Source organism: Scophthalmus maximus, chromosome 3 (genome assembly GCF_022379125.1).
Source record: "Scophthalmus maximus strain ysfricsl-2021 chromosome 3, ASM2237912v1, whole genome shotgun sequence".
NCBI lineage: Eukaryota > Metazoa > Chordata > Actinopteri > Pleuronectiformes > Scophthalmidae > Scophthalmus > Scophthalmus maximus.
Window position 1 is genome coordinate 19,963,017 of NC_061517.1, and position 25,601 is coordinate 19,988,617.

A 25,601-nucleotide genomic window follows, 5' to 3' on the forward strand; every position below is an offset into this window, starting at 1 on the left:
GAACAAACATGCACATGAACAGAACGGCACCACACCAGGAATGACTCAACACAAGGAATGATTTAAAACAATTACAAGAGTCGTAGAAATCATCAGATTACAAAGCTTTAAAACTCCCAAGGGGAACGAGGCACTGTAGTTTGAGGGGGGTTTGTGGCTTCATCCATTTAAAAGGTGCTTTTTTGCGCACGTGTGGGATATCGAGGGGTCGTGTACTGTAGGTACTCATTTTAAATAAGCCTGGGGAAATGAAAATAGTTTGGAAGTGTCAACAACAGTAGAGCTTTATCAGTGATGTGGTGCAGAGTGGTGTGTGCACTGTACACCCGGCCGGCACAGAGCTATATCGGCATTTATGTGAAGTCGCGGTCCTGGCTAAACTGCTTTGTTGTCAGCCAGCAACTCGCTTGAGTTCTGGATGTTTAGTCCTGGACAGGTAGGTAGTGAGCAGTGAGTTCTGAAGTGTCGCGACCAGACCAGTGAGAGTGAACTGTGCACTGGACCCACTTCATTCATGCCATGACTCCTCTAAGGATCGTGTGCTGGCCTTTCACAGACGACGCCATTGTATAGAATTTATCAGCATTTCTATTGGACTATATTGCTGATAGCAGTATACAACTACTAGCAGTAATTACACACACACACTAACACACACACACACACACACACACACACACACACACACACACACACACACACACCTTTATTTGACAGTACCTCTAAATACTCTAATCCCTAACAGCTTATATTATATAACTCTGTTTAATATTTATACTGTAACCTGTTAACCGAGGACACAGAGGTTGATGTAAACAAGTGACGTCCGTCCACCGCACCACTCCTCCTCCTGTTTGTCTTTCACGGTTGCCTTCACGTAGTTTATTTTATTTCATCTTTATTTAACTTTTTGTTCTTTTAAGAAACATTACTGTTTTTCTTTATCCACGCCGCTGTCTTTGGACGGGGAAACGGTTACCTTGACGGCCTTTCCCACAGAATGGGATTTTAGCTGTGGCTGGTTGCGTGTGGCAGGGGGGACTCGCGGGTCACGCGCAGCACGCTCTCATGCACATCCTCAATGACAGGTAGCGTAAACACACTGAGGAACAGTGTTCTGCCGGCCTGCTGAGGACGTCGTGCCTGCTGTCGCCGAAGCAACAAAACCTGTAGAAAGAGAGAGAGGCGGTGTTATGTTGAGAGAGGAAAGAGAATATTTTCATTCCACTTTACCTCAATGTTTAATTAGTCCCATGCGTCGTCTGCTTTCTGACTCACCAGACAATTGAGATTGAGACAATTACATTGTGAAACATTAAAAGGCAGAACAACCAAGTAATATACAAAGAGCAGTTTTATTTCAGAGATATAAAGCCACAAATTAATTACAAAAAATACAGTTTCTCTATGGAATAATAATAATAATGAAAAATTCAATACCAAACCAATTAGTTGAGTTTGTAAAGGATCCATCTCTGTATTTTTAATAAGTCTAATTTATTTTTCTCTTTTGTTTGGTAAGAATTCATTCATTCCATCCATGTTATTGATTGAGGTCTTCATGGAAGTAAACACTGGACACCACAGTTGTCTTTGTTTCTGCCACACTATCCATCCACTCACCTTTAGACCAGAGATTTTGTGTGTGTGCGTGCGTGCGTGCGTGCGTGCATGCATGGATGCGTGCGTGTGTGTGTGTGTGAATGATCAGGTATCCGTGTGCTTAACTGTGATACCTTGCTTGGATTAGTGTCATAAAAAATTCAGGCTTGTGTGATTACACCTGAAGATTGTTGTTTGAAATAGGAAAGTGAGACTTGATTCTGCAACAACACTGAAATAAAAGGCAGATTCCTGCGACGTAGTAAGGAGTTTAAGTGTGACATAGTGTAATATTATATAGTTGCCAAAATCCATGCACCGCTATCTGCACTGCATCATAACATCTGTATTGTATCCTACAGTGTTTATTTTGTTTTAGTCGTGATTGAAATATCTATTTTGTCAGTGACGTGTCTCATTCCCATTTTTTTTATTTCCCCTTCAACTATCACTATCTTTGTGCACAGTTGCCATGGTTACTGATGGTCTCATCGCAAGGCGTCCCGGTCGCTGTGCCCTGCTGTGGTGCGGACCGACTCACCTCAGTAAATCCAGTTGCATTTACAAACTCCCTAATCTGATCTAGTGCAGTTGTCCCTGCCAATGTAGCATCACCGAGGCTGCCTGTGGATTCACTCACTAACAAATGCAGTCATCAAACAACATCAGTACGGAGATGTGGGCGAAAATCTTAGAGGGCGATTTAGTTTGAGCACCGACATCTTTCGTGGAATAATCCGACGCAAAGTACTCAAAGTAAGACCATTTGTCCGTCTAATTTAGTCTGTCTGATTAGTACAAAGACAAATCACACTAATACATTTCTTCATCCTCATTCCTTTGTCCCGTATCCTTCATCCAATTTACAGTTTTCATTTTCCATGTCCAACATTCTCAATTTAAGCTTTATTGTGTCTCACACAAGTGGCAACAGTGTTTTCCAGTCCACCTTCACATGCTACCATGCAACTATTGGATGGTACTAGCTGTCAATCACGCTGTATCTATGCCTCAGTGCATACCGGACCTCTTTGACTGCAAACAACAAGACTTGAGATTGAGACCACAAACTTATCAGGAAGATACAAAAGAAACTGACTTCTTTTTGCAACAAGTGAGTCGCCCTCTGCTGGTGATTGAGAGAATACAGGTTTCAGGCACTTAGGCATTGGCTTTAAGGACCCGGAGTCTACATCCATTTTCATATACAGTCCATGGTCTTATACTTTCTTCAACATTCAAACCAGTTCTTCTACTAACCGTCTTGCACCCTCTGATGTAAAAGTAAATTATTCAAAATAGCTGTTGTATCCACAGACCAGCAAATTATTCATCTAATGTATATTAATAAATCTAAGGATTTTAATACCTCAGACATTTTACATTTTTACCTGATTTTTCTTTCACCCTGCCAAGTTCTTTGGACCTACTCATTTCAACAGGGACTGTTGTATGTCCATCTTTTTATCACCCACAGTCAGGCCAGTTAAACATTCTTTGTGTCTGTTGCTGCAGTTAGAGCTGAATTCGCGGGGAAGTGTCTGCATTTTTTAACACGCCCCATGATCTTGAAAAAGTCAGGCTCTTCTCCGTCAGTAAGAGGCCCTTCTGCTCTGCCGAGTGCCAGGCCCTTCTCCTTCAGAGCTCCTCTCCTTTTAACAGCTTGCCAAGCCACATCAGGGAATGTGAAAGGGTCTGTTCTCAAGCACAGACTCAAGATCATCACTTAACTTTACTACATCCCAACCCCTGCGCTGACCCTGAACCACGTCCGCCATGACAATCACCTGTTTTTATTTCTTTTATGCGGCGGAGCTCTTACATCTGAGAGCTTTCTGTCCGTCTGTTCGGCGTTACTTTTGTTTATTTTATTGTTGAACCGAGTGTTTGTTTTACCGCACTTCACATTCCAGCGAAGTTTAAATGTGAACTTCCCCGAGCGAGCGCGTGTTGGTGATGGACGCGGAGGGGGAGGGGCGTATTGATTTACACCTGCATTCTTGGCAGTCGAGATAAGCCGGGAGGAGCCCGCTCACACAATGCAGCGCTGGGAGATAAAGCGGACTAATGTTGCCATTGTAACTATTATTACCTGCTCAACAGCAAAGCTGGCAGCTGTACACAGGAGCCATTGCCGTGCCCATTGTGTCGAGGTCCTCGGGTGACGGGAAACTGGAATCAGAGGAGGAAAACTTGGCCTTCTCACGTGTGAGAATTAACGCGCAGATTTCCAGTTGCACGTCTCCTCTGGATGATGGTCTTCTACCATGTGTTTGTGAAACGATACTGGATTTTTTAAGACTTTTATATTGGCGAATTAGTGGTAAAACTCTAACTGTGCCTCTAATAGCGACGTGTGGGTGTGTTTACCATTTGTATGCATCGTTTTTTCCCCCCTCGTTTTGCCGCCCACCCCCCATTAGCACATGGAAATAATACTCGCAGGAATTCACCTCCCTGCTTTTAGAGAGGATGAAGGGAGCTGCGGACTAGAGTTGCATACCCGCCGGGCTTATCCTCTACTTTTGGCTCCCGGTGGCTCCTACACAAATGGCCTCCCCACACACACACACACACACACAACGCGGCGCGCACACAGCTTTCAATTTAGGAATGAACTGGGTTGGGTTTCCCTCCAAAGTCCCGAGTTAAAACGGGAAAGTTTAAAGATCCTACTTAAATGTAATCTGAAACTTGCAAACAGTGCTCAATAGAGCATTTATTGTTTTGTCCCCAAGAGAAGAGCAATGGTACTTTTCTTTTTTTCCTCTCTCTGACCAGGGCGACTTCTTCCTCACCCTGGCTCTTCAAATTCAACTCAACCACAATGATTTGAAGTTAAACATCACATGCTCGACCTGCTGCCACGGCGACCCGACTCGGGATGAGCCGCAGACGATGCATGGATGGATGAGTCAGAGCGTTGTCAGTTTTTGACTTGACAGCTTGTCAACCTTTTCGTGACCTTTTTATCTGTCGAACGAGCCCTGCTCTGGTCAGTCCACCTCTTTTGTTGAGACTGAAGTGTCACAACTATGGGATGGATTGACATTCCAATTCATCCTGAGCGACTTCTCCCTACGTAATATCCTAACTGAGGTCATCCCTTGACTTTTTCACTCGTCCCATTCTTTGTTTTCTGACCAGATACTTCCCCATCACCATCCTCAGTTGGACTTTGTTTACAGTTGTTCCCAAAAGGAATTCATCAGCCAAAATTTGCTCCTAGGGCGAGACAGTCACGCACGTCGTGGGCCTTTGTCTCAGCCAAGCAACAAATTGTTTCGTCAAATATTTTAGATTTATCACACAAACACAGCTAATGGGGTAATGTTCCAAAAACTATTTGCTATATCTGAAGGGAAACTATTTTTCTGATGAGTTTGTTTTGGATCTCAAGAAGAATGTTGAGTGAATGAAAAGAGTTCCCTCGGAGTGTTGCCTGGACACATTATGCACCTTACATTTCACTGAGCTAATATGTTAGTTTTGGCCTGTTCCCTTGTTTTTTAGCGGAGAACGCCTCACTCTTTCTTTTCTTCTTTTTTTCCCTTTTCCGCTTTTTTAAAAAACTTTTTGGGGACTGCGGCAGTGAGGTGAAATTACAAGGACACACAACACCATATTTTCACAACTAGATTATGGTACATTGGTGTTGGGAAAAGAAATGTTACTTAAAAGCTTTTTTCTCTGATATCTCACATGCTGTTTTCCCTCGCCCGGGCAAATCCACTTCAATGTTCAATGTGTATGACTCACATCAGATTTCCTTTTTACTTATTTTCCTATCAAGTCAGTCGTCATCAAAGTCTGGCCTTGCAATATTTAACCCTTTCGTTTACCTTGTAAAAACTTTATTGTATATAGTCTGAATATTTCAATGCAAAATAATATTTCTTTTGTTTCTCTAGATACATTCCTTGCAAATCGTGATTTTCAAGAACTATCAGGTTGACCATCATCTCAGTGCATCGCTGTGGTCGGTCTTGGGTGAACATAATATGGGAAACACTGCTAATATGCTGCTGAAGGTCCTGACAAATGCAGTGGTTGGACGCAGGCGACCAAACGTTACTGATACGTTGAAGTATTCACTTACTGAAATGGTCAAATTTGATTTAACCAGAGTCAGTTGAGGTAGTCACTGAATTATTCAATTCCAGTTCTTCCTCCGCAGATAAAGATCGTGCTATCCAGCGTCGGCTGGCGTCGGAGGTACTGTACAATATGTACTGTATGTGAAAAGGTATAGCTCTCGTCCTCCATGTGGCCTTCTATTTGCATGTCTATGTCTTCATTTAAAATGGCTTATCTTGGTATGGGCTTCCCTAGGCCATATGAGGCTTGGGAAAATTCTCAGTACCCGAGGTTCAGGGCCATACGGCATTCCAGTGTCATGTGGCTTGCATCACTGGCTCATAAGGCCAATTTTACCAGAACATAAGGGAGTCACCAGACCTGTCACCCCACTTTATTAATCAGGTCATATGGATTCATGAAGACTTTGGGCATCTCCCACTTATTTTTTGTCTCATGGCGACATGCTCCGGGTATTGCTGCTTTTTGCAGGTTATTGCTCAGTATCGGACTGATCTCGGTTTAGGATAACATACTAATACTAGTGAGAATCAAGACTGAAGCGTTTTGTATTAAAATAATTAAACACGCTTCAAAGGCTCCCCCTAATCAATATGTTACATTTACATTGCAGCTAACGACTGAGGACAAACCCAACTGGTGCACTTCCCTTCAGCTCTTTTTTTTAAAAAAATATTTCATGTAACAACTGAGCTGTTATGATTGAGTCTCAGTGCATTAACTCGTCTCCAGATGCTGCAGTTCACACACTGCTGTGTCCGACCTGTCCAGTGACAAACGGCAGACACGGACAGTTTTGTTTACCCAGAAATCTTCAGAAAATGTCTCGGGGATCAACAAAGACTCGGCTCTTCATGACAGACTTTTGAAATTTTGGTCTGGATAAATAACATCAAATCCAAGCTCAGCCATAATAAACGTGCGCAGGGTGTTGTTTCTGCCACTTTCGGACACATCGCTCTCCTCTTTCTTCTCCTTCACACCTGTCTCATGAAACGAGAAGTCTGTCCTTCTTTAGTTCTGGCCTCTGCGACAGGGACGTGGTTCTGCCGAGATGCAGCAGTTGTGAGCTTTATTTCTCTCAGAAATTCAAAAATGCAACCCTATGCATCGGAGGCATCGATCTGCAATGTGAATGAAGCCATTATCCATGGAAAAATTTACAGAATTAGGTGCTGCAAAATGGTCTTATTGAACTTGTCTAACCTGTTATCACACTCCCTTGATTTAGTGACCTCACTTAGTGTTGTATATACACCAAGTTATTGTGCACATCGATGTGTAAAAAATGTTTGCCCCGAGGTTCCCTTTCAGTCCTGGGAATCCTTTCTTTCTCCCTCTTCCTTCCTTATTTTCTTTCTCAGTTCCTCAGCTCCTCTTCCCTTTCTGCCACAACATTGTTTTGTACCTCTTTATTTTCGAACCTCATTATCTTCATTTTCCTCTTCCCTCCTTGCCAATTTTTCCTCTTTTACTGTTTTATTTCAGTTCTTACCCTTCTTAATTTATCTCTCTGCCTATGCATTTTTCCTCTCCCCTTCTCTCATGCCCTTCCCTCAACTCTTTTTCCATGTCAGTGACGGCTTATGCTGTATTTGTGGAGTTTGCCCTCACCCTGCTGACCCCAATTATCAGGTTAACCATTAACCTTCATGCTTCACCTTGCTGGCCCTTAGCCCTCGCTCCCTGTCATTAGTGACACTGCTGCAGGCTGTAATAAGCTAGAGGAGGGGGCGGGATACAGGGAAGTATAAGTTGTGATGGGACTAGTGGCAGGAAATGGTCAAGGTGTTGAGGAAGTAGCGAGGCAGGCGAGTGTAAGGAATATCAATGAATGCCTGAATCGGTGAAACGGCTTGAGAGGTGAGCCGCAGGAAGGAAGGCAGAGGGAGAACGCGAAGTGGGATTAATATACCTGGACCCAGAGGGATTTTTGTCCGGTGTTGTGTCGACTGAAAGCCACCGTGTGTGGCTGCTGCGAGGAAGCTCACAGAGTAGTGAAAGGTCAGTTGTAGTTGCCAGTGCTGCTGGGTTGGATATCATCTGATTTCTTTTTGTTTATTCATTCCCAGCAAGTCAGCTTATTCCTCTGGGTTTCCACTCAATCAGTGTCAGTGTTATTTTGCATAATGACACTGTTATGATTCATTGTCTGGTGATGAAACAAATATATGCATGCATTCATACAGTAAATACAACAATGTTTTCAAGGTATAAATAGACATGAGGCAGAAGAGGCAATGATATGTAAATATGACATCTTTTCTGAATTTATTATTTTTGTTTTGTTTTTATCAATAAAATCATAAACCTGCCCCCTCATGAGCAACGTATGACTCACGGTCGGATATGAAATTTAGTCTAACGGGCCGGTTCTCTTCTTTCTTTTTTTTATTGTTTGCCAATTAAATTAGCGTCAAACAAAGATAATCAACCAGAAATAAACAAGACAAGAGAAACAAAAGAATATGGAGTTGGGTAGAAAACTATGAAGCAAACTATAATTACTAAAAATATTCAATGTACTTTGCTCTGGGCTTTTTGTCGGCAGTATAAATGGATGCATACAGTAGGTTCTACACTTTTGGCAGTGATAGAAACATGACGCCTGGGTGGGCACGCTAATTGTCACCCCTTTTCCCGACGCAATGCTATGACACCTCAGTCGGTGCAACTCTTTGCCGTCTCAGTCACAAATTCCAAAGTCCCCCTTCAAGCATCGCTCACACATTGTTCAGTGAACGTTGAGTGTGAAGAGGCCAGAGACACGCGGCTTTTTTTCAGGCGGTTTACTAACCCTGTTGTTTTTGTTGTTGCGTGTTTGTCATTGAACACGAGGCCACAAAAACAGAAAGGCAAACTCATCTGCTATGGCAAAGGGGTCAGTCACCTTTTTGGCAGCTTTACTGGTGTTAAAAAATTGGTAAACAAGGGGTAGAAATCCCAGTTTGATCAAGCCAACGAGGTCCGGTGTTTTCTGTAGACTGTCTGCAGGAGGAGCGGCTCTGTAAAATCTGACAGTCACCATGACAGCAGAGCCTCTCTCAGTCCGCCGCTCTGGTCGGTAGGAGACCGACCCGCTCCCAAATCAGTACTGGTTCGGACTTTGTCATTCCGTCTGCTGTGTCTGAGCTGAGCTACAGTAACACTACATGTGAGGGGGGGGGGGGGGGGGGGGGATAAGCTGCCTAACATTGTGCCTTGAGCTATGAAACGGCAAAAATACAGCCACATGGAGTGGAACAACTGGTGATGTATCCAAGTATCTGAAGTCTGACTGTGCTCGTGTCATATAAAAAAAATTGTGTAATTAGTTTTATTTATAATTCAAAATATTACATATAAATTCCTACCCTGCTCTGCGTGTCCCAATGTTCACTATTCACCAGATCCCAGAATATACGTCATCAGAGATCTGGTCTGAATTATGGCCTGTGATCATTTGTCATGCGTTTAACTCGGCCCACCTTTGAGAGAAGGCAGAGGCATCTTCAAAACCAGGCGGCAATTGTCTCTGGGGGCAGAATCTAACGGAGGAACGGTGGCGTTCTACAGCACATCGGGAGCTAAAACTCATTTCGATGTTATAACGTCTTATGTTGGTGTTAGACAGTCGGGCCTACGCTCCACCACTGGACATTCGGGATATTAGATTTGTGTGAGAACTACTCCCCAGAATGACATAAACATTATGCTAATCACCGTACTCAAATCCACCCTTACAATTGTAGGAAATGACATATGAACATTATAGGTTCATAAACAGCATTACTGTCGGGAGACAGTGAATCACCCATTAGAAGCAGGGGCATTGTGGGAAAAAAGAGGTCAGATCTGAATGGACGGAGCCTTGGCAGAGAGCACGAGGCATGGCAGGACCCGCTGAAAACAGTCAGACCTTGGCTGTAATCAGAATTCCATTTATTTACCAAACTTCTGTTCTTTTGATTCTGTTGACAGTTACAGTGGTCAAATTTCTCTTTTAAACTTACAGTAAAGAAAACAAAACTTGAACTGCATCGTATTCCTGCCTTGCATCATCATCATCATCATCATCATCATAATCATCTGGCTGTGTGCGCCAGGGCTCACAATTGTGGCTGCAGGATTCCTGCTTTGACACAGCATGACATGATGTACAGTCAATCAGCTGGTGTCCCCTTTGTCCTTATTTACATACTGTAGGTCAGCGATTGATTGGTAAACATGTATTGATCCCCCCCAGTCCCCCCTCCCAGGGGCGAGCTTCAGCTCGTGCATTGCGCGCTTATAGGGAGAGGGCTTTGTCTCCCAGTCTCCTCAATTCAGGCACAATCCATCTCAAAAACAAAATGAAACGCACAAGGAAGTTGAAGGACTCGCTGCCAGAAACCTATTGTCAGTCTCTCAGTGTGTATACTTTGCTGTCAGTACATTACATCCTCAGTTCTCACTGAGCGATCATAATTAAGCTGCCAGGAACGGTGCTGGGCAGATCATGTGACACCCTCAAGCCCAGAAATATCTTTTTTTCCCCTTCTTTCTTTCTCCCCACCGCTGTACACAATCCATCACTAACGGCTGTAAACTATGAGGACTACGAAGTCGTGCTCAGAACTTGACATTTTGCCCTGAGGGTGGCACTCGCAGAACGCCCGTCTAGTGCGCAGCAGGAAGAGAGAGTTCATCGTATTAATTATTAGTGATTCATTTATTTCCTCCATTCTCACTTGCTTCCCTCTTCGTTCCCTTATGCCCGTATCTTCCTTTCCCTATTTATTGTTTTTCCCCTCAGCACCCTTGTACACTTTCAGCCTCATCTTCTTTCCTCCTTTACCCCCGCAGTCCCTCTTTCCTCTCCCTCTAATTCTCAGCCTTCATTCCTCAGTTTCCCGCCCAGTTTTTTTTTTTTTTCATTTCTTCATTCCTTTCTTTACAAGCTCCTCTCTGTCCCCACCTCTCTTCCTCACGCTCCTCCCTCCCCGTCTCCTTGTCAGGCTGCCAACAGACCGACGGCCTGTACGTTTTCATCCTCTGCCTAGAAAACAAGGTCTAAAGTTCAAAGCTGCTGCTGCTGCGGATTGGCGGCAGGAGAAGGGAACACGGGAGGAGGAGGCCGCGCCAGGGGTCGGAAACAGCTTTAAATATCGTCTCAAATAGACTCTACATTTTTCGATTTTCAGTCCATGTAGGCGTCGGTGAATTGGATGGCCAAAATGGGGATTCAATGCTCATGAATTCACGAGTTTCATGACCAAAAAACCCCCAAAAAACCCAGAATATAATTCCATGTGGCGTTTGTTTGTGTAAGTGTGGAAATTCATTGCAAACAGCCTGTAGAGATCAAAGGAAGCTGAGGATCTCCACAGATTATTGGCACAGGTATATTGCCATGGCTCCAATCTGAAAATAGCTGCGGCCTGATAAAGAAGAACTGTGTTTGGACTAAATTTATACTTGTAAAAATGGCAGAGACACTATGCTGCACTTATGTGGAACCAAATACCAAAAGATCCCAGGCCATGAACGGTGCAGAGAAGCTTTTACTCTGAACTCAAGACTCAACTTTTCTATTCAATTTTTTGCTCCATTGTTTGAACGCTGCTTGCTTCCTTTTGGTTTGCTGGTAGAGAGTGTGAGAAAAAAAAAACATTTGCATTATACTTTTGTGTTCGAGAGGGAGACAGAGTGAGTGATCTCATTTCATTGACGTATTATTTATTTGCACAGCTGACTAGTTCCCATCTGTGTGTGTGTGTGTGTGTGTGTGTGTGTGTGTGTGTGTGTGTGTGTGTGTTACACATCTGTATTAGGCCCCAGCCCACCCTACATCAGCCTGTTATTACAGTATAGCGTCTTCACAAAACCCCCTCCCACTTACTTGTGCACCCCCTTGACACCATACAGACAATTAGCAGCATCTTCAGCACCTTTAAGTGAGTGAATGTGTGAAGGCGATGAGACTCCTCTGTGTTTCGCTGTGAACGTTGTGTGTGGTTATAAGCGTTTTAAGGGCATTTCATAATGGAGGGTGTTAATATAGTTTTATTCATTACTCACTGTTAAGATGAATATGCACTGACTTTATTAGTTTGTGAAAAGTGATCTAAAGCAGCGTGTTGATGTTGCCGTGCTGCCACGGAGGCTCACATTATTGGAGCAGTTTTTAAAATATCCTCTGAACTTTGCCACAGCACTGTTGTTGTGTTAATATGATGAACAGTAGCTTGATGTGTGTTGCTGCAGTGACAGGAATCCTGTGTTCAGGTTCACACTGACCTCACAAATAGATGATGAATGTAGGAAATAGTTCAAAATGTGCATCTCCAGTGTGCACTTGGTGAACCGCACCTTCAGAACAGGCTGATTGTGGAAGCTGTAATCGCAGCACCACATGCATCTTCAAGTCGGTAGATGTTTTTCTGGAATACCGAAGAGACAATGTTTAGGATTTATTTTGAAAAGAAAAAACATCAAGGTTCCTCTTTGGTTTGAAACATTTAGCAATGACTGCAGTCGGAGTATTTGATACGTTTTCCGAGTATGTTTGTTTATCATATGCATGATTGTAAGGACTTTCCCCGACTGGTCAAAGCTGCGGCCACTCAGTTGTGAGCATGATCACTGTGTGTGTGTGTGTGTTGTGTGTGTATGGTTGTGTGTGTGTGTGTGTGTGTGTGTGGGCATGTGTGGAGGGGTGCGCCACGTACCAGCCAATCACATCAGTCCCTCTGCGTAGCATACTTCTGCAGCCAATTGGGACACTCCATTAGTATCTTTCAAACAGAGTTAATGCGTGCACACACACACATACACACACACACACACACACACACCCTCCCTTTAAGGGCCTCAGGCTCATTTGTTCGATGTGCAGGCATCTGGTTGGATAAAATTCGAGCGCTTTCTTCTCTGTCGTCCGTGTTTGATGTTTCGTGACGGAAGCCCAGTTCAACCTATGCATACCGACATGCACTTTACATAATGCAATTTGCATTGTTACGTATTAAGTATCTGTTTGCTTATTTCACACTTTCATCCTTTTTGTCTACACATTTGTTATTTTTTTATTCATTTTGTGTATTTTTTTCTGTGGCTTTTTTTCTTTTCCGTACATTGTTGTTTGCCTTATGATAAAACATATCCCCATATACAGGCTATTGTATCGACTTTATTGTTTATTCCAACTTTTGCACAAAGATTATTACACTAAATCCAGATTAAAAAAGATGCATGGGACAGTTTTGGGAGCATACCTGTGGACCCATTTTAATCACCCCACAACCCACCGACTCTTAACTGATTTTGGGCACCGACTTGCTTTGATCTTCTTGTCCCCACATTGCGGTTTGGACCCAGAGCAGGTTTTTTTGGGGTTCATTTGCTGCCTCTCCTCCTTAAGTTACCTTTTGATGTCCAGGATTTATAGAGCTGAAGAGGAATCGGATACACGGGGCTCGCCCTCTTAAAGAGAAAGCCCACCCGAGTCAAACTGAATTTTCCCGCTCGGGGCAGACAAATCTAGTCGAGCCCAACGATGACAGAGGCATGAGTCTCTGTGCTCCCCTTCGGAAAAGCATAAGGAGCAGCCTGTTTGTTTTTTTTTCTTCGAGTGGTGGGATTTTGAGTGTGCGTTTGTGCCTGCGAAGCTCTGGCCCGGCTCCAACTTTGCTGCATTGTACTGGACTGGAGTTTATGGCAGTTAACTGTTAGTGAGGCCCTCTGTGAGGCAGCTGGTGGTAGAAGTAGGCCATGCTCCCTGTTGTGCCGCCTATAGAGTGAACCCCATAGTGCAACGGATTCCATTTCCTATGGAGCCCTCCTACACGGAACCTTATACAGGATGGTCCAGTACTGGATTACTGCAGAGCTTTGAAGAGAAAAGGGCTGGAAGGAGAGAGTGAGGCCACCTTTCAAGTCTCTCTAGTTTTTTGTTTTTTTTGTCTACCGGAAGGAAATATTAGTGGAAAATATTTCATTCAGCTACTGAACCTGACATTCCTATTAAGAACAGAGAGAGCAGAGCAGAGATGAGTGGGAGACTCTTGGATTCAGCATAGATAAAACAACAACAGTAAAAGCACATTTTGAGTTGTCAAAACATCTAAATCATCTAATAATACCTATACACCCGTTAGCTTGCATTGTGCCGCTGTATAATGTGTTAAAATATGACTGAATTAATAGATGGTGGATGAGAATTGATTTTTACTGCATTCAAAAAATGTGGGTGCTCTTAAACTTCTGTCTGATTCATCGTCATGACGGATCCATTAGTGGGATCTGATTCATACCGCAGCTGCGACCGTTGGCACCAACAGAATCATACTTGCCGCAGATGTATGTTCATGCGCATCCTCTCTGCGTGTCATGCATCTTCTCAGCAAAACTCCAGTCCCCTCATTTCCATTGTCGGTGTCAGTGGAACAAAAGTCAACCATTTCCTTTCTGTTCACCGCTTGACCCAAAGATTGTTCCTCTTTCAGACAATGTAGCGATCCTCTATTGATCCCCGCCATCTCCACTGGGAGGTCAGAGGTCAGCCACAGAGCAGCAACAGGGGTTCGGATGCATTCATTTCAGGGACACTGTGCTGAAGCTTGTGGGTAAGGGGGGCATGAATTCAGGGGCAATCTTTTTGACCTCTATGCCCCCCCCCCCCTCCGTTTGCCAAGTTCGAATCATTTCAGCGCCACTTTGCCACTCTGTAAACATGTGATATGACACCAGTTAAACAAGGCGGCCTTTTTACTGCTACTACGGTGCACGAGTTTCTCAGAGGTTTTACTTTCAAGGAGACCAATTTTTTTTCCAACCCGCTCAGTATTAGGGTTGTCGCGCTTCACAAAATCCCTAATTCAATTAGACATTTTTGATTTCAAGGTAATGATTTGATTAAATTTTCTGTTTGTACAATTTCTCTCGGCTCCTGCTGGCTATGCCGTCGCTTGTTTGAAAAGATCAACAGATTGTTGGTTTCATGCCAATAGAATAATTGTCATTAAAAAGGTAGGCTACATGAGATCAGACGTGATATAGCCACCATTTTTGTGTGGAATGCACCACTAAAGCCGAATACGATCGAATTCAAATATTTGATTCAAAATGCAACATTAAATAGAATCGCACAAAAACTTTTAACTGCTGTGTGAACTATTTCCGCACCGGAGCTTTCAGGTGAGCTGGGGGATTTTCCAGTTGGGGTGCTGGTTCTGAGTTGGCCATGATGTTTTTTGAAGGTGTAGCTACAGATAACCGGGAACAACAGCTATCTGCTAACGCTTCTTGCGACTCGGAAGTGTTTTCTTTTTCTTTCCATTTCGTCAGACGTGTGCCAGATGTGACCAAGTCTGTGGGAGTGGAGAGAGGAAAAAAAAAAATACCCAGAGAAATTGATTGGTTGAAACGGTGACACCTTTTACTGAGCATGTGTTTTAGTTTTTTAAGACTACACCAGCCACAAGACGCCTGAAATAACTCCCTTTTTGATCGTGTACGGTATTTGCCCGTGGTTCAGTTTCTTCTCTGGCTTCCTATATCCTTATATAGTCTTGCACTAAATCAAAAACAGAATCTCTTTAAAAAGGGGACATGGAGCACAATGTGCCCTAACCTCCCTTCGACATTATGACCAATTTCGGCAGGATGTCTCCTATCAAGACCATCTATTGAGACAAAGGAGAAACGGTCCAAAAGGCTTAATAGACTGCAGTTAAACCCACGCCCTGCTGATTTGATCCAATTTGCTGTCCAGCAACGTCTACGCTTCTCAACAAAATGGACAATAATCAGCTCTGTCGGGCTGCGGTTTCCGAAAAGCGTGTCTCTGATGGTAAAAACACACACACACACACACACACACACACGTCACCAGGTCGTCATTAATCACCAGCCGCGGTCTCAGTGTCGTCGTGACAAAAATCTCAATCACAATGATGATATTAATCAACAAATTAATCAATACATTGATAAATTCCCCCCCCACACACACACACACACACAAACACACACACTCACGCACGCAGGCTGATGGGATATACTCATCATCGTCATTACTCAGCACGTGACATTGACATGTGGCCCTTCCCTGCCGTTGGTCTCATTGTTTCGGCGGCTCATGGCCGTACAGGCTTTTTGCGCGCTGGAACATCAGATTTACGACAGGACGCATGAAGACAAACGCGGCACAGTGCTTCAAACTGGCCTCCGAGGGGCACGGAGGGGGCCCCAGTGAAAGAGAGGAGGAGGAGAGAAGCAGAACAGAAAGTCACAAGTTTGGAGGAGTTGCAGCAATTTCCACACTGTTGGAAAGTGGCCTGGGTGGGCTCTGTTTATGTTTGCACTTTCCGACGCAACAGGGAGTGTTTATTGGTCATCAATATGGCAGTAATTGGTAATAACACTGATGGATATTCATGCCATTTTAGTATTTTTAAAAAGGAACCCCCCCCCACACTTCTTTATAAGTTGAATCTGCGGAAAACCAATGCTGGTCAGAGCCTGGTCCTGAAACGGCTGTAATTATGTTTGAGATCCTGAGTGGCCTCGCTGCCTTTAAAACAGGCCTGGCCATGTTTTGATGCAATTTCTGAATTAAATGCTCGGGTCATTTCTGTGGAAATAACACAAGCCACGCTCTGTAGTGATTCAGTCAAGATTGGCAAACATCCGTCAGCGAGTGTTCCTTTCACACACACTGCACTGTGATGGGGTCTTAATGGCCGGCCTCGTGGGACCATGTTATGGGGGTTGGGGGGGGGGGTTATGAATTTTAACATGACTAGATGGCACTCAGTTGCGGCGCTCGAGTTCAGTAAAATCAGACGGAGCCGCTCTGTTGTAATCCGGCCTGATTATCCCTCTCGCTTAATGTTTCATCTGTTTACGTTTCATGTCACTCTGCATAGCTCTCAGAAGCATCACGGACAAATATGTTTGAAGCTGCGGACGGGGAGGGACATTGGAGACAAGGGAAGGGAGAGACAAAGATCTACATCCGTACTTTTCATTTTAAAATGGCATTTTAAAGCTAAATCGATCTCCGTCCAGTGTTTTACCTCGGTCTCGGGAATGAACCCCCCGTCTATACTGACACATCATGTGACCATTCACGTACACTGAGCATGTGCGTGCCGGTGTAAACAGGAAGCAGATTGTCGACTCTGCGGTTGGTTGCATAGTTACAGTAAATATTACGAACCAAAAGCAACGATGGTGAAAAGTTAGAGCAGGGGAACTGTTACTGACAACAAGCGTGAGCAACGCTTTTCTTTCAACGCTGGTCGTCGAGTCGTGACCAATGAGAACCAACCAGGAAGCGAAGGCGGGTGACTGCGTCGCCGGTTTCCAAACATCTCGGTTTGTGCCATAACGCAGCCCCAGGGTTTTCATCTCCGTTTTAGGAGCTCGGAATCCCTTAAAGGTAGCGTGGACAGCAGGCACAAACGCAGCAGCAGTAATCCGTTTTAAAACTCAAACGGGGTGTTGTGCATGTAGTATAAGAGTTTAGTGAAACACAAAATAAGAGAAAATGGAGTGGTGGGAAAAGATGAAACCACTGACTCCAGAAATCAGCCTTGAGTACCTGTGTTTCATGGCCTAAATGGAAACTTCCACTGCACAGTGGTCAACTTCTGGACTGGTACTGTTTAAAAAAAAATTAGGAGTACCGTTTGTTGCTTAAAATGCAGAAATGCCGTGTTTGTTGTCAGTCTGCAAATGTCCACAGCTAGTGCTTTACTGTGGAGTCCATTTTGGGGGGGATTTCAATTGGTCCAACTGAGCAAAACTGAGTTAACAAAAGTCTGTATAATGCAACACTATTGACACGGCATTGAATGTTGTTATCGTGTCAACAAAAGCAAGCACCATAGGCGCATTGAGCGACCGGAGTCACAAGGCTAACGAGGTTCACAAGGTGGATGAGGGGCCTCTCTTCACAAAACAGCACAGTTCCACTTTTACATGGTAAACAGGCTGTCCCGGGGCAGTCGACGAGCTATTGACCCCAGCAAGACACCGCATAGAGTGGAGCTGCAACAATTATCGATAAGTAATGGACTATGAAATTGATCACCAGCTGTTTAGGTAAATGATTGGTTGGGTGAAGTGGTTTTTATGAAAAGAAAAAGTCAAAAATCTCTGGTTTGGTTTGTAAACATCTAATCAAGCAATAGAGAAAATAATTGACAGATTAATCGATACTGAAAAAAATATTCATTCCACCCCTACTATTCCAGATCCGAGAGATGGCCACTGGTGAATATTTTCATTATCACTCATTCTGTGACTGTATATTTTTCGTAATTTTTTATTGTTTGGCCTTTTCAACACCATAAAACAGTTGTGAATGCACATCACCATTTCCTGGAGCCGAAGATGACATCATCAATGTCTTGTTTTGACCGACAAGCAGCCCCAAATCCAAAAGAATTCGAGGCATTATCATTCTTTTAAAATACATATTGTATGCGAGACGGATACGTTTTAAAGTTATTTTCAGATGATGAGCAGTTGGAAAATGTTTTTTTTTTAACAAAAATATAATTTTGACTTCCTTTTATTAACTACAACGTAGAATGAGATGTTTAAAGAGTATGCATGATTACATAATTGTAAATATAGCTCACTATATATATTTTGTCGTCTCCCTCATGCGCAGAGTCGTTGTGACCTCAGCTGTGTCACGCTTAATGAATCGCTTCAGCAGCGTCGTCGCACACTTGATTTCATGTAAATGGATCCATGAAAAATCCATCGTTCACAGCTGAGGTCTGTTTCGTCCAGTGACATTGTCTCTCTCTCGTTCCCCCTATTACAATCTACTTGGTCTTGTTGCCACTAATGTCTCACATACAAATACGCATAAAGATTTGAACTCATGCAGTTTGTACAAAATAAACTGACTAATCTCCTTATCTCCCATTACATCTCCCAGTATTATCAGAGCAGGCATACTTTGGGGAGAAAATTAATCAAAAGTTATGTGACTGCCATCTCTTGAAGGGGAAAAAATACAGATGAAGGTTACGTTGAAGACAATGATGAATTAGTTTGATTAAAGTGGATGAAAAATGCACAATAACACTGTTTGCATGAGAGAAAGAGTCTAAAGAGAGAGATGGAAGTACCTGTCAGTCCAGTCTGCCCTCTCCTAAACCAATTTATCATATAAATAAGTAAAAATGCTTATTATCAAGCAGTGTTACAAATGAGAAACAAGTAAAAACACAAATGGGGGGGGGCTAACAGCAGTGATTAAAAGAGAAATAACACTAGGGTTGTTAATTACAGACCTGGAGCCCACTGGCAGTGTTGTTAATCAGCACCACTAATGAAACCCAGGGTTTTTTGTCGCCGTTGTTTTTTTGCAGATCTGCCGGGATGCTCGACACGCCACCGCCTCTCCATTTTAACCTCTCTAAAACTATTTCATTATTCACCGGCTGCTGCGTCAGGAAAACAAAAAAACACGATGACTAATGTGTCCCGTCGACCCACCGCTCACCCACCTGAGCGCACACTTGCAATCTGAAATCAGAAAATATGTTTTGTGAATGAGACAGACCCCTGTGTGTACTATGTGAATCGCTCGCCTGCACCCAGAGGTACACACAAACCTCCTGGAGGTGCACCAAGCAATACTCCACCAGCAGTTAAGAGTGTGTGTGTTAGTGCATGTCCCGCTGTCCCGGCGTGGTGTGTTCTGGGTAATGATGCTTCGCAGCCAAAAGCTCCCGGCTGCATGCGGATATGCGTATGCATTGTCCCTTGGAACTGCCGCTGAATCTTCCAGCGAGACGTAATGAGAGCTAATGGAGTTTGACTATGTTTGTCTCCATCTTTCACTTATGCTCTCACCTGCCCCCCCCCCCCCCCCCCCCCCCCCCCCCACACACACACACACACACACACACACACACACACACACACACACACACACACACACACGCGCGCACACACACACTCTTCCCCTCTTTCATTATTCCTGTCTGGCCATCCATCGCTCCACCGCACCAGTTACTCGTATCTCTTTGTCCTCGTTTGACATTATCTGAATCCTGCTTCCATGCACGTCAGCTCCCCGCAGGCTATATTCTGAAGCCATGTGACTGTTTTCCCTGCTGTGCCCAAGTTCATTGCATGTACATCCCCCCTCCTGTCCTCATTTGGTCGTCTTCCCCTCAACTGACCTCTCCCTCCCTCTGTACTGTTGTTTGGTCCATATCTCTCTTTCTTTCTTTCCTATCTTTTAACTGACCATGTTTGTTGCATTTTACCTGCCCATCTTTTTTTTTTTTTTTTGCATTTTCAGTCCATTTCCCACAGTTTTTCAACATTCCCGTTTTCTTTCACCCATGGACTTTTTCTTTAAATTCAAACCAAAACAGAAGAGTACATTACCACATGATGTTCCCCGTTCCCTGGTCTCCAGTCAGGAAAAGTTTCAGGTGGTAAATGGAACTGACATCTGAATCTTAATCCAACAGTGACGCAGCGAAATGAACATGTTTCAGACTGCTGATAGGGTTTGTTGATATGTTGTTGTTGGTCGGTTCTATTGCGGTTGTTGAAAGTCAGTCTGAAATAAACTTCAAACCTCAACATGTTAACAGCCTGCGAAACTGCTATTGCTACTGACAGTGAACAGTGAATCTTAAATAAATCCTTTATCAAAACAAATATCTTGACTCTCATTAGTGAAGTCAAGAAGCTACTGCGATGACATCTAAATGTTAAGAATAAACTTGACATTTCTAGTTTAAAGTCAAACACTTTATCACACTGTTGACATTAGTGCATAAGACTGCCTCCACGAAATGCCCCGTGTGGATGAATTGTTGAAATTGAATCAGTTTTATTAACAAGGACATTGTCTTTTAGCACACAAACACAACGAGGTAATGGTATTCGATCTTAGAGGGGATGTGCCAAAAACGGTCTGTCCAGAAGGAGAAACCGCACAAGCTTCCAACATTATTCTCAAAATACAAAAAAAAAATCTTCTTGTGATTTTGTTCGATTTTGTTCTTGTCCCTTCCACTTTATTCCTGGAAATGCAATCCCCCCCCATGTGATTCATTTTGACATTATTCTCAACATTCTGCCTTTATTCTCGACATTTTCCACTTTATTCTCGAAACGCAAAAAGAACACTTCTGTCAAACACTCTTAGTCAAATGTGAATTTACATACTGTTAGTTGTAGTTTTGATCATCCCAGTGTAACACCACGTCCTGCACTCCGGTCCCCAGTTTCCTTTGTTTTATCTTCCCCATTGTTGCATTAGCTTTATTCATTCACAAATAATACATGATAATAGCACTGATGGAAGTAAAATGACATTAAGTCATCGTATCTTAATAACAACTCAATGTACATATTTCTGTTTACAAAGACAAGTGTGGTCCTTTTCAGCTGAACATATTAATAAGAGAACATATTCTCCTTCCAGACTTTGTTTAAGTTTCCTCGGTGCTTCAATCTGACTTTGACTGAGGCGCATTCAGAAAATGATTGATATGGATTAGTTTGTTACTTTACTGCTGTTTATTTCATAAGGTATGGCCAGATGGTGTGTGTGTGTGTGTGTGTGTGTGTGTGTGTGTGTGTGTGTGTGTGTGTGTGTGTGTGTGTGTGTGTGTGTGTGTGTGTGTGTGTGTGTGTGAATATTTCAGAATATTTCAGCTCGACAGTATTACATTTATCTGTCATTTCTTAGCCTTTGGCAAATGGCCCTCTTCGAGTCATCAATTTTCTTTCCCATTAACACTGAAATTTCACGATTCCTGAGATTGGGAGTTTCCCTGTGTGTGTGTGTGTGGGGGGGGGGGGGGGGGGGGTGTACCTGAGTGTGTGGAGTCATTCAGCCAATGACTAAAAGAGTGTGGCTGTCAATGGCTTTTACTAAATATGCTAATGGTCCGGCACCTGTTTTTATAAGAAGAGGAAAACACACACCTCCCCATCAAGCACACACTCAAACACTCCCACGCAACACAAGAGCAGGGGGAACAGATTTTTTTGGGCTTTACTTGAGGTTGATAAAATGTAAACACACTGAGTACGCTTCTCATATTTTCCCTTCGTGTTCATGTGTTTCTCTCGAAACGGTGAAGCAGAATAGCGGTGTCAAGCGGGCTCTGACCTCTTCTCTCTCTCTGTCTTCAGTGATGGAGCCCATGACGGTGACGACGTCGGTGGTCGGACCGGAGGAGTTCGACCGCAATGCCCCGCGGATCTGCGGCGTGTGCGGTGACAAGGCCACCGGCTTCCACTTCAATGCCATGACCTGCGAGGGCTGCAAAGGGTTCTTTAGGTGGGTGTCATCCCTGAGTTGATGTCTGTGTGTTCACATTGTCTTTTTGTGTGTGTGTGTGTGTGTGTGTGTGTGTGTGTGTTTGTGTGTGTGTCAACCTGTGACTGAATGAATGCATCTCTTAATTCTCCAACTGTTGTCAGTCACTTTCAGTTACAAATCAGACATTCATGTTCATTCATTTTCGATAATCAGGTTCTACAATTAGACAGATTTTCCCTTTTCCCGCAGCACCTATATCTGCAAATTTAATATATGTACAAGTTGGCAGTACCTAACGGTGCATAGACATTCAAAGAGGAGTGTGTGTGACTGTCTAAAGTCTGTATACTCTGTGTTTGATGTGATGCTACATGTTTTTCTGTCCGGCTGCGTATACATATATACAGGCAGTGTTTTTTCGGAGACATACACATAATTCAGCAGTGCCCTTAATCCGTCCCCCTCCTCGTTTTCACTCGCTCTCCCACACACACGCACAGACAAACAAAAACACACACCTACTTCTCTTCCTCCATCAAAGATTCCAAGTAGGATTCCGTGATGAAGTATTGTAAAGGAGGTTATGGCCAGTAGCCCAAGGGAGAAAAAAATAAAGACACCATCCCTTAAAACAGGGATTTTTTTATTTAATTTATGAGTCGAATGAGCAGGTTCATTTACAGTGCAGTTTGGAATTACTATTAATAAATCTCTTGTAAAATGTATGTGATGTAATGCTTGTTTTTTTAAAATCTAGAATATATATAATATGAATTTAAAGGATCTTATATGTATATATATTATTATATTCTCATGCTGCATGAAACCATAAATCCCTCTGTGCCTGCAAGGTATATTTTAACCACCACGGGGAGATTCTGAATTAACAGATGAATCATTTTGAACTCCTGTAGGCGCAGTATGAAGCGTAAAGCCTCTTTCACTTGTCCGTTCAACGGAAGCTGCACCATCACCAAGGACAACCGGCGCCACTGCCAGGCCTGTCGGCTCAAACGCTGCGTCGACATCGGCATGATGAAAGAGTGTAAGTTGACCCTTTTGTGATCGCCGGCACCCGAGCGGTGCTGCTGATTTGTCAAAGTTTGAGATTCTTCTATAATGGGTAGGTGGCTGTGCATTGACAGTCTTCTTACAAACACAACTGGCTAGAAACTTGATGGACGATTGGATAATTTGAATTTTTTTCGAGGCTCATTTCACTTTGACTGTGTTCGTGAGTCAAGTGACAATTCTTAAAGGGGACTCAATATTTTCTATGCAATATCACATGATTTGATACTCATTGTATTCTTTATTTCCATATTGCCCTCTTGTCTTTTACCTAGTGTTTGATAAGGATATGAGTGAAATCCCATAGTTATTGATCAAATTGTTATGATAATGCTCTTTGATGGGCAGAGTTTTGAAGTACACACATGATAAACAGCAGTAAAATTAAGGAATGAAACTGCCACAGATATGATATACTAATTTATAGATGTATTGATCTACATTCCTTAGATGTAATATTAATTTATGCATCTGAGGTGTAAGGCATATGTAGAGTAACTGCTTCAGGATCATTGATCAGCCATTGCTTCATGAAATACACTTGACTTTTTGTTAAGTTTTTTTGTTGCACTTGACCTGATTGTTTTAGCCAGTGCCAAACTTCCAATACATTCCTCATCTTATTACACATAAAGCCAGTGAGGATGGTAGCCTCCACTCGAGGCAGAAGATTTATCTTTAACCGTTGTAAGAGCAGCCTATTTAATGGTTGTGTTTTACCTGCCTCCCGTTCCTTTTTTTTGGCATGTTGCTTTGGCTTCCTGTCAGGAAAATAAAGTAAAAAATAAAACACAAAAAATCCAGTATTAACGTCAATGCAATATTCAAAATCAACCCATAAAATCCAACCTTAAAAAACCCTCTTAATTTCAATACTGCATTGTAGGAAATAATAATTTACGTACTCATCTATCTTTTTACTGTTCGTGCCATCATTATTGTTATCACAGTAAATGCACACACATTTTTTTTAGATCTACTGTCTTCCCAGAGATGTCAGCATTAGGTTGGCTGGCGCTCACAGTTCACTGCTTGCATAGCATTTCATTTGATATTTCGAGACATTCAGGAACAACGGCAAACAACAGGATCCATGGTCAGGTGTAAACTCCTCTGATTTGTTACGAAGAGACGGGCAATACTGGCAATGCATAAGGATGGCTCATATGGTAAACTATGATCAAATAGTAGCTGCAAATAATATTTAATCCTTCCAGATGGAGTGTCCATCACTACTGCAGTTTATATTTAATTAACGAAAGTGTAGTAATTTATCTCGACTAAATCATCTTTTCTGTTTAAATGCTGTTCGACGCAGCTGTGGCCGTAGCCGAGTTGGTTATGCATACAGTTAGCAGCGTGTAACACAAGCAGAACGTGCCGTGAAAGGAGAATGAGACATCACCTCACCCCGCGCTACCGCAAGATGACACCTTGTCTCAACACATACATAATGACTGACATGGAGGCGTATCTTTAATCTGCATGTTGACAAATTAGCACATTATATCCAGTAATTATTCCCACCGTCCTCACTGCGTTCCACTTATTTAAATGTGAACGAGCGAGGGGGTCGGTGTGCGTTTGAATACTAACTTGACAAGAAAGGGAGAATAAAGGAGAGAGGAAAAGAAGGAAGGGAGGGTGGGGGGGGTCAAATCTTGTTTAACAATGGCTCCCTTTTTCAAAGAAATGCACAATGGTCATTCCCACATTTCATTCACAAACAGGCTGTGTGTATGTGTGTGCTTGCATGTTTTTATATCCGGGTGGGGACCTACATGCACACTATGCCATGGGGACGTGTGGGGGACTGTGGGGACAACAATTGAGATCACAATGGCTAATTTTTCACCTTTGCATAAATGAGATAGCCTAAATGTGCTTTTTACTTTTTTGTCTTGATTTTCAAGGAAAGAAATCAATTACAAGAGTACAATTTATAAATATTTATATAACACTGAACATTTTTTTTAACGTTCCAGCAGACCAGCAAAGCCCAATATAACTTAAAATAAATAAATTAGAACAATGCTTCCACACTGCCGACACCACCGCATTCTACGCTGGCAGCTTTATTGATCGCGTCACCAAAATTATTGCTCGGTAAAAAATTATTCGGTCTTCAACACAATATTTAAGAACAATTTCGGTGGCGAAACATTCAATGTATCCGTAGTTAATGCAGTTCTGTATTAATTTTACATAAGAAAGAAAGTGAGTCTCTTTCAGGCATCTGCTGGCGTGACTGTGAGGTTGGCACTCTCAGGCTTTGCCTTGATGTAAAATTGATTCACATTCCTCCATGTTAAATTTACAGACTCCCCTCTGTCCCACAGTTTCTGTACCTGGAAAACAAACTTGAATACATTGTAATTTAATATGTCAAGTTGAACATAAGAACAGAGGAAATATTACAGTGTGAATACTCTGGTATTTTTGTGACTGGAAGCTTAAACCACAGTCCATACACTGAGCGCCAAGTTTATTTTCCTATCTAAAGCAATAAATCCAGGTTCATTAGGTCTTGGTCGAGGTACCACCGTTACCT

The 25,601-nt window shown here is 42.9% G+C and overlaps 1 protein-coding gene and 1 long non-coding RNA gene across 4 annotated transcripts in view; one reads left to right on the top strand and one right to left on the bottom strand.

Moving 5' to 3' along the window:
* LOC118316740 (vitamin D3 receptor A) overlaps nucleotides 1-25,601 on the top strand; it is a 77,143-nt gene that overhangs the window by 24,611 nt on the left and 26,931 nt on the right. For all 3 annotated transcript variants that reach the window (XR_004795255.2, XM_035644868.2, XM_035644869.2), the window contains 2 exons: nucleotides 21,850-21,997; nucleotides 22,894-23,024. Coding sequence is in view for 2 of the 3 variants with exons in the window: in XM_035644868.2 (XP_035500761.1) it covers nucleotides 21,852-21,997; nucleotides 22,894-23,024 (277 nt within the window). In the remaining variant the exon portion in view is untranslated. The remainder of the gene's footprint in view (nucleotides 1-21,849; nucleotides 21,998-22,893; nucleotides 23,025-25,601) is intronic.
* Nucleotides 10,638-12,534, bottom strand: LOC118316741. Its single transcript, XR_004795256.2, has 3 exons — nucleotides 12,390-12,534; nucleotides 11,959-12,101; nucleotides 10,638-11,302 (listed from the first exon to the last, which is right to left on the bottom strand). It is a non-coding gene; the product is annotated as an uncharacterized LOC118316741 (long non-coding RNA).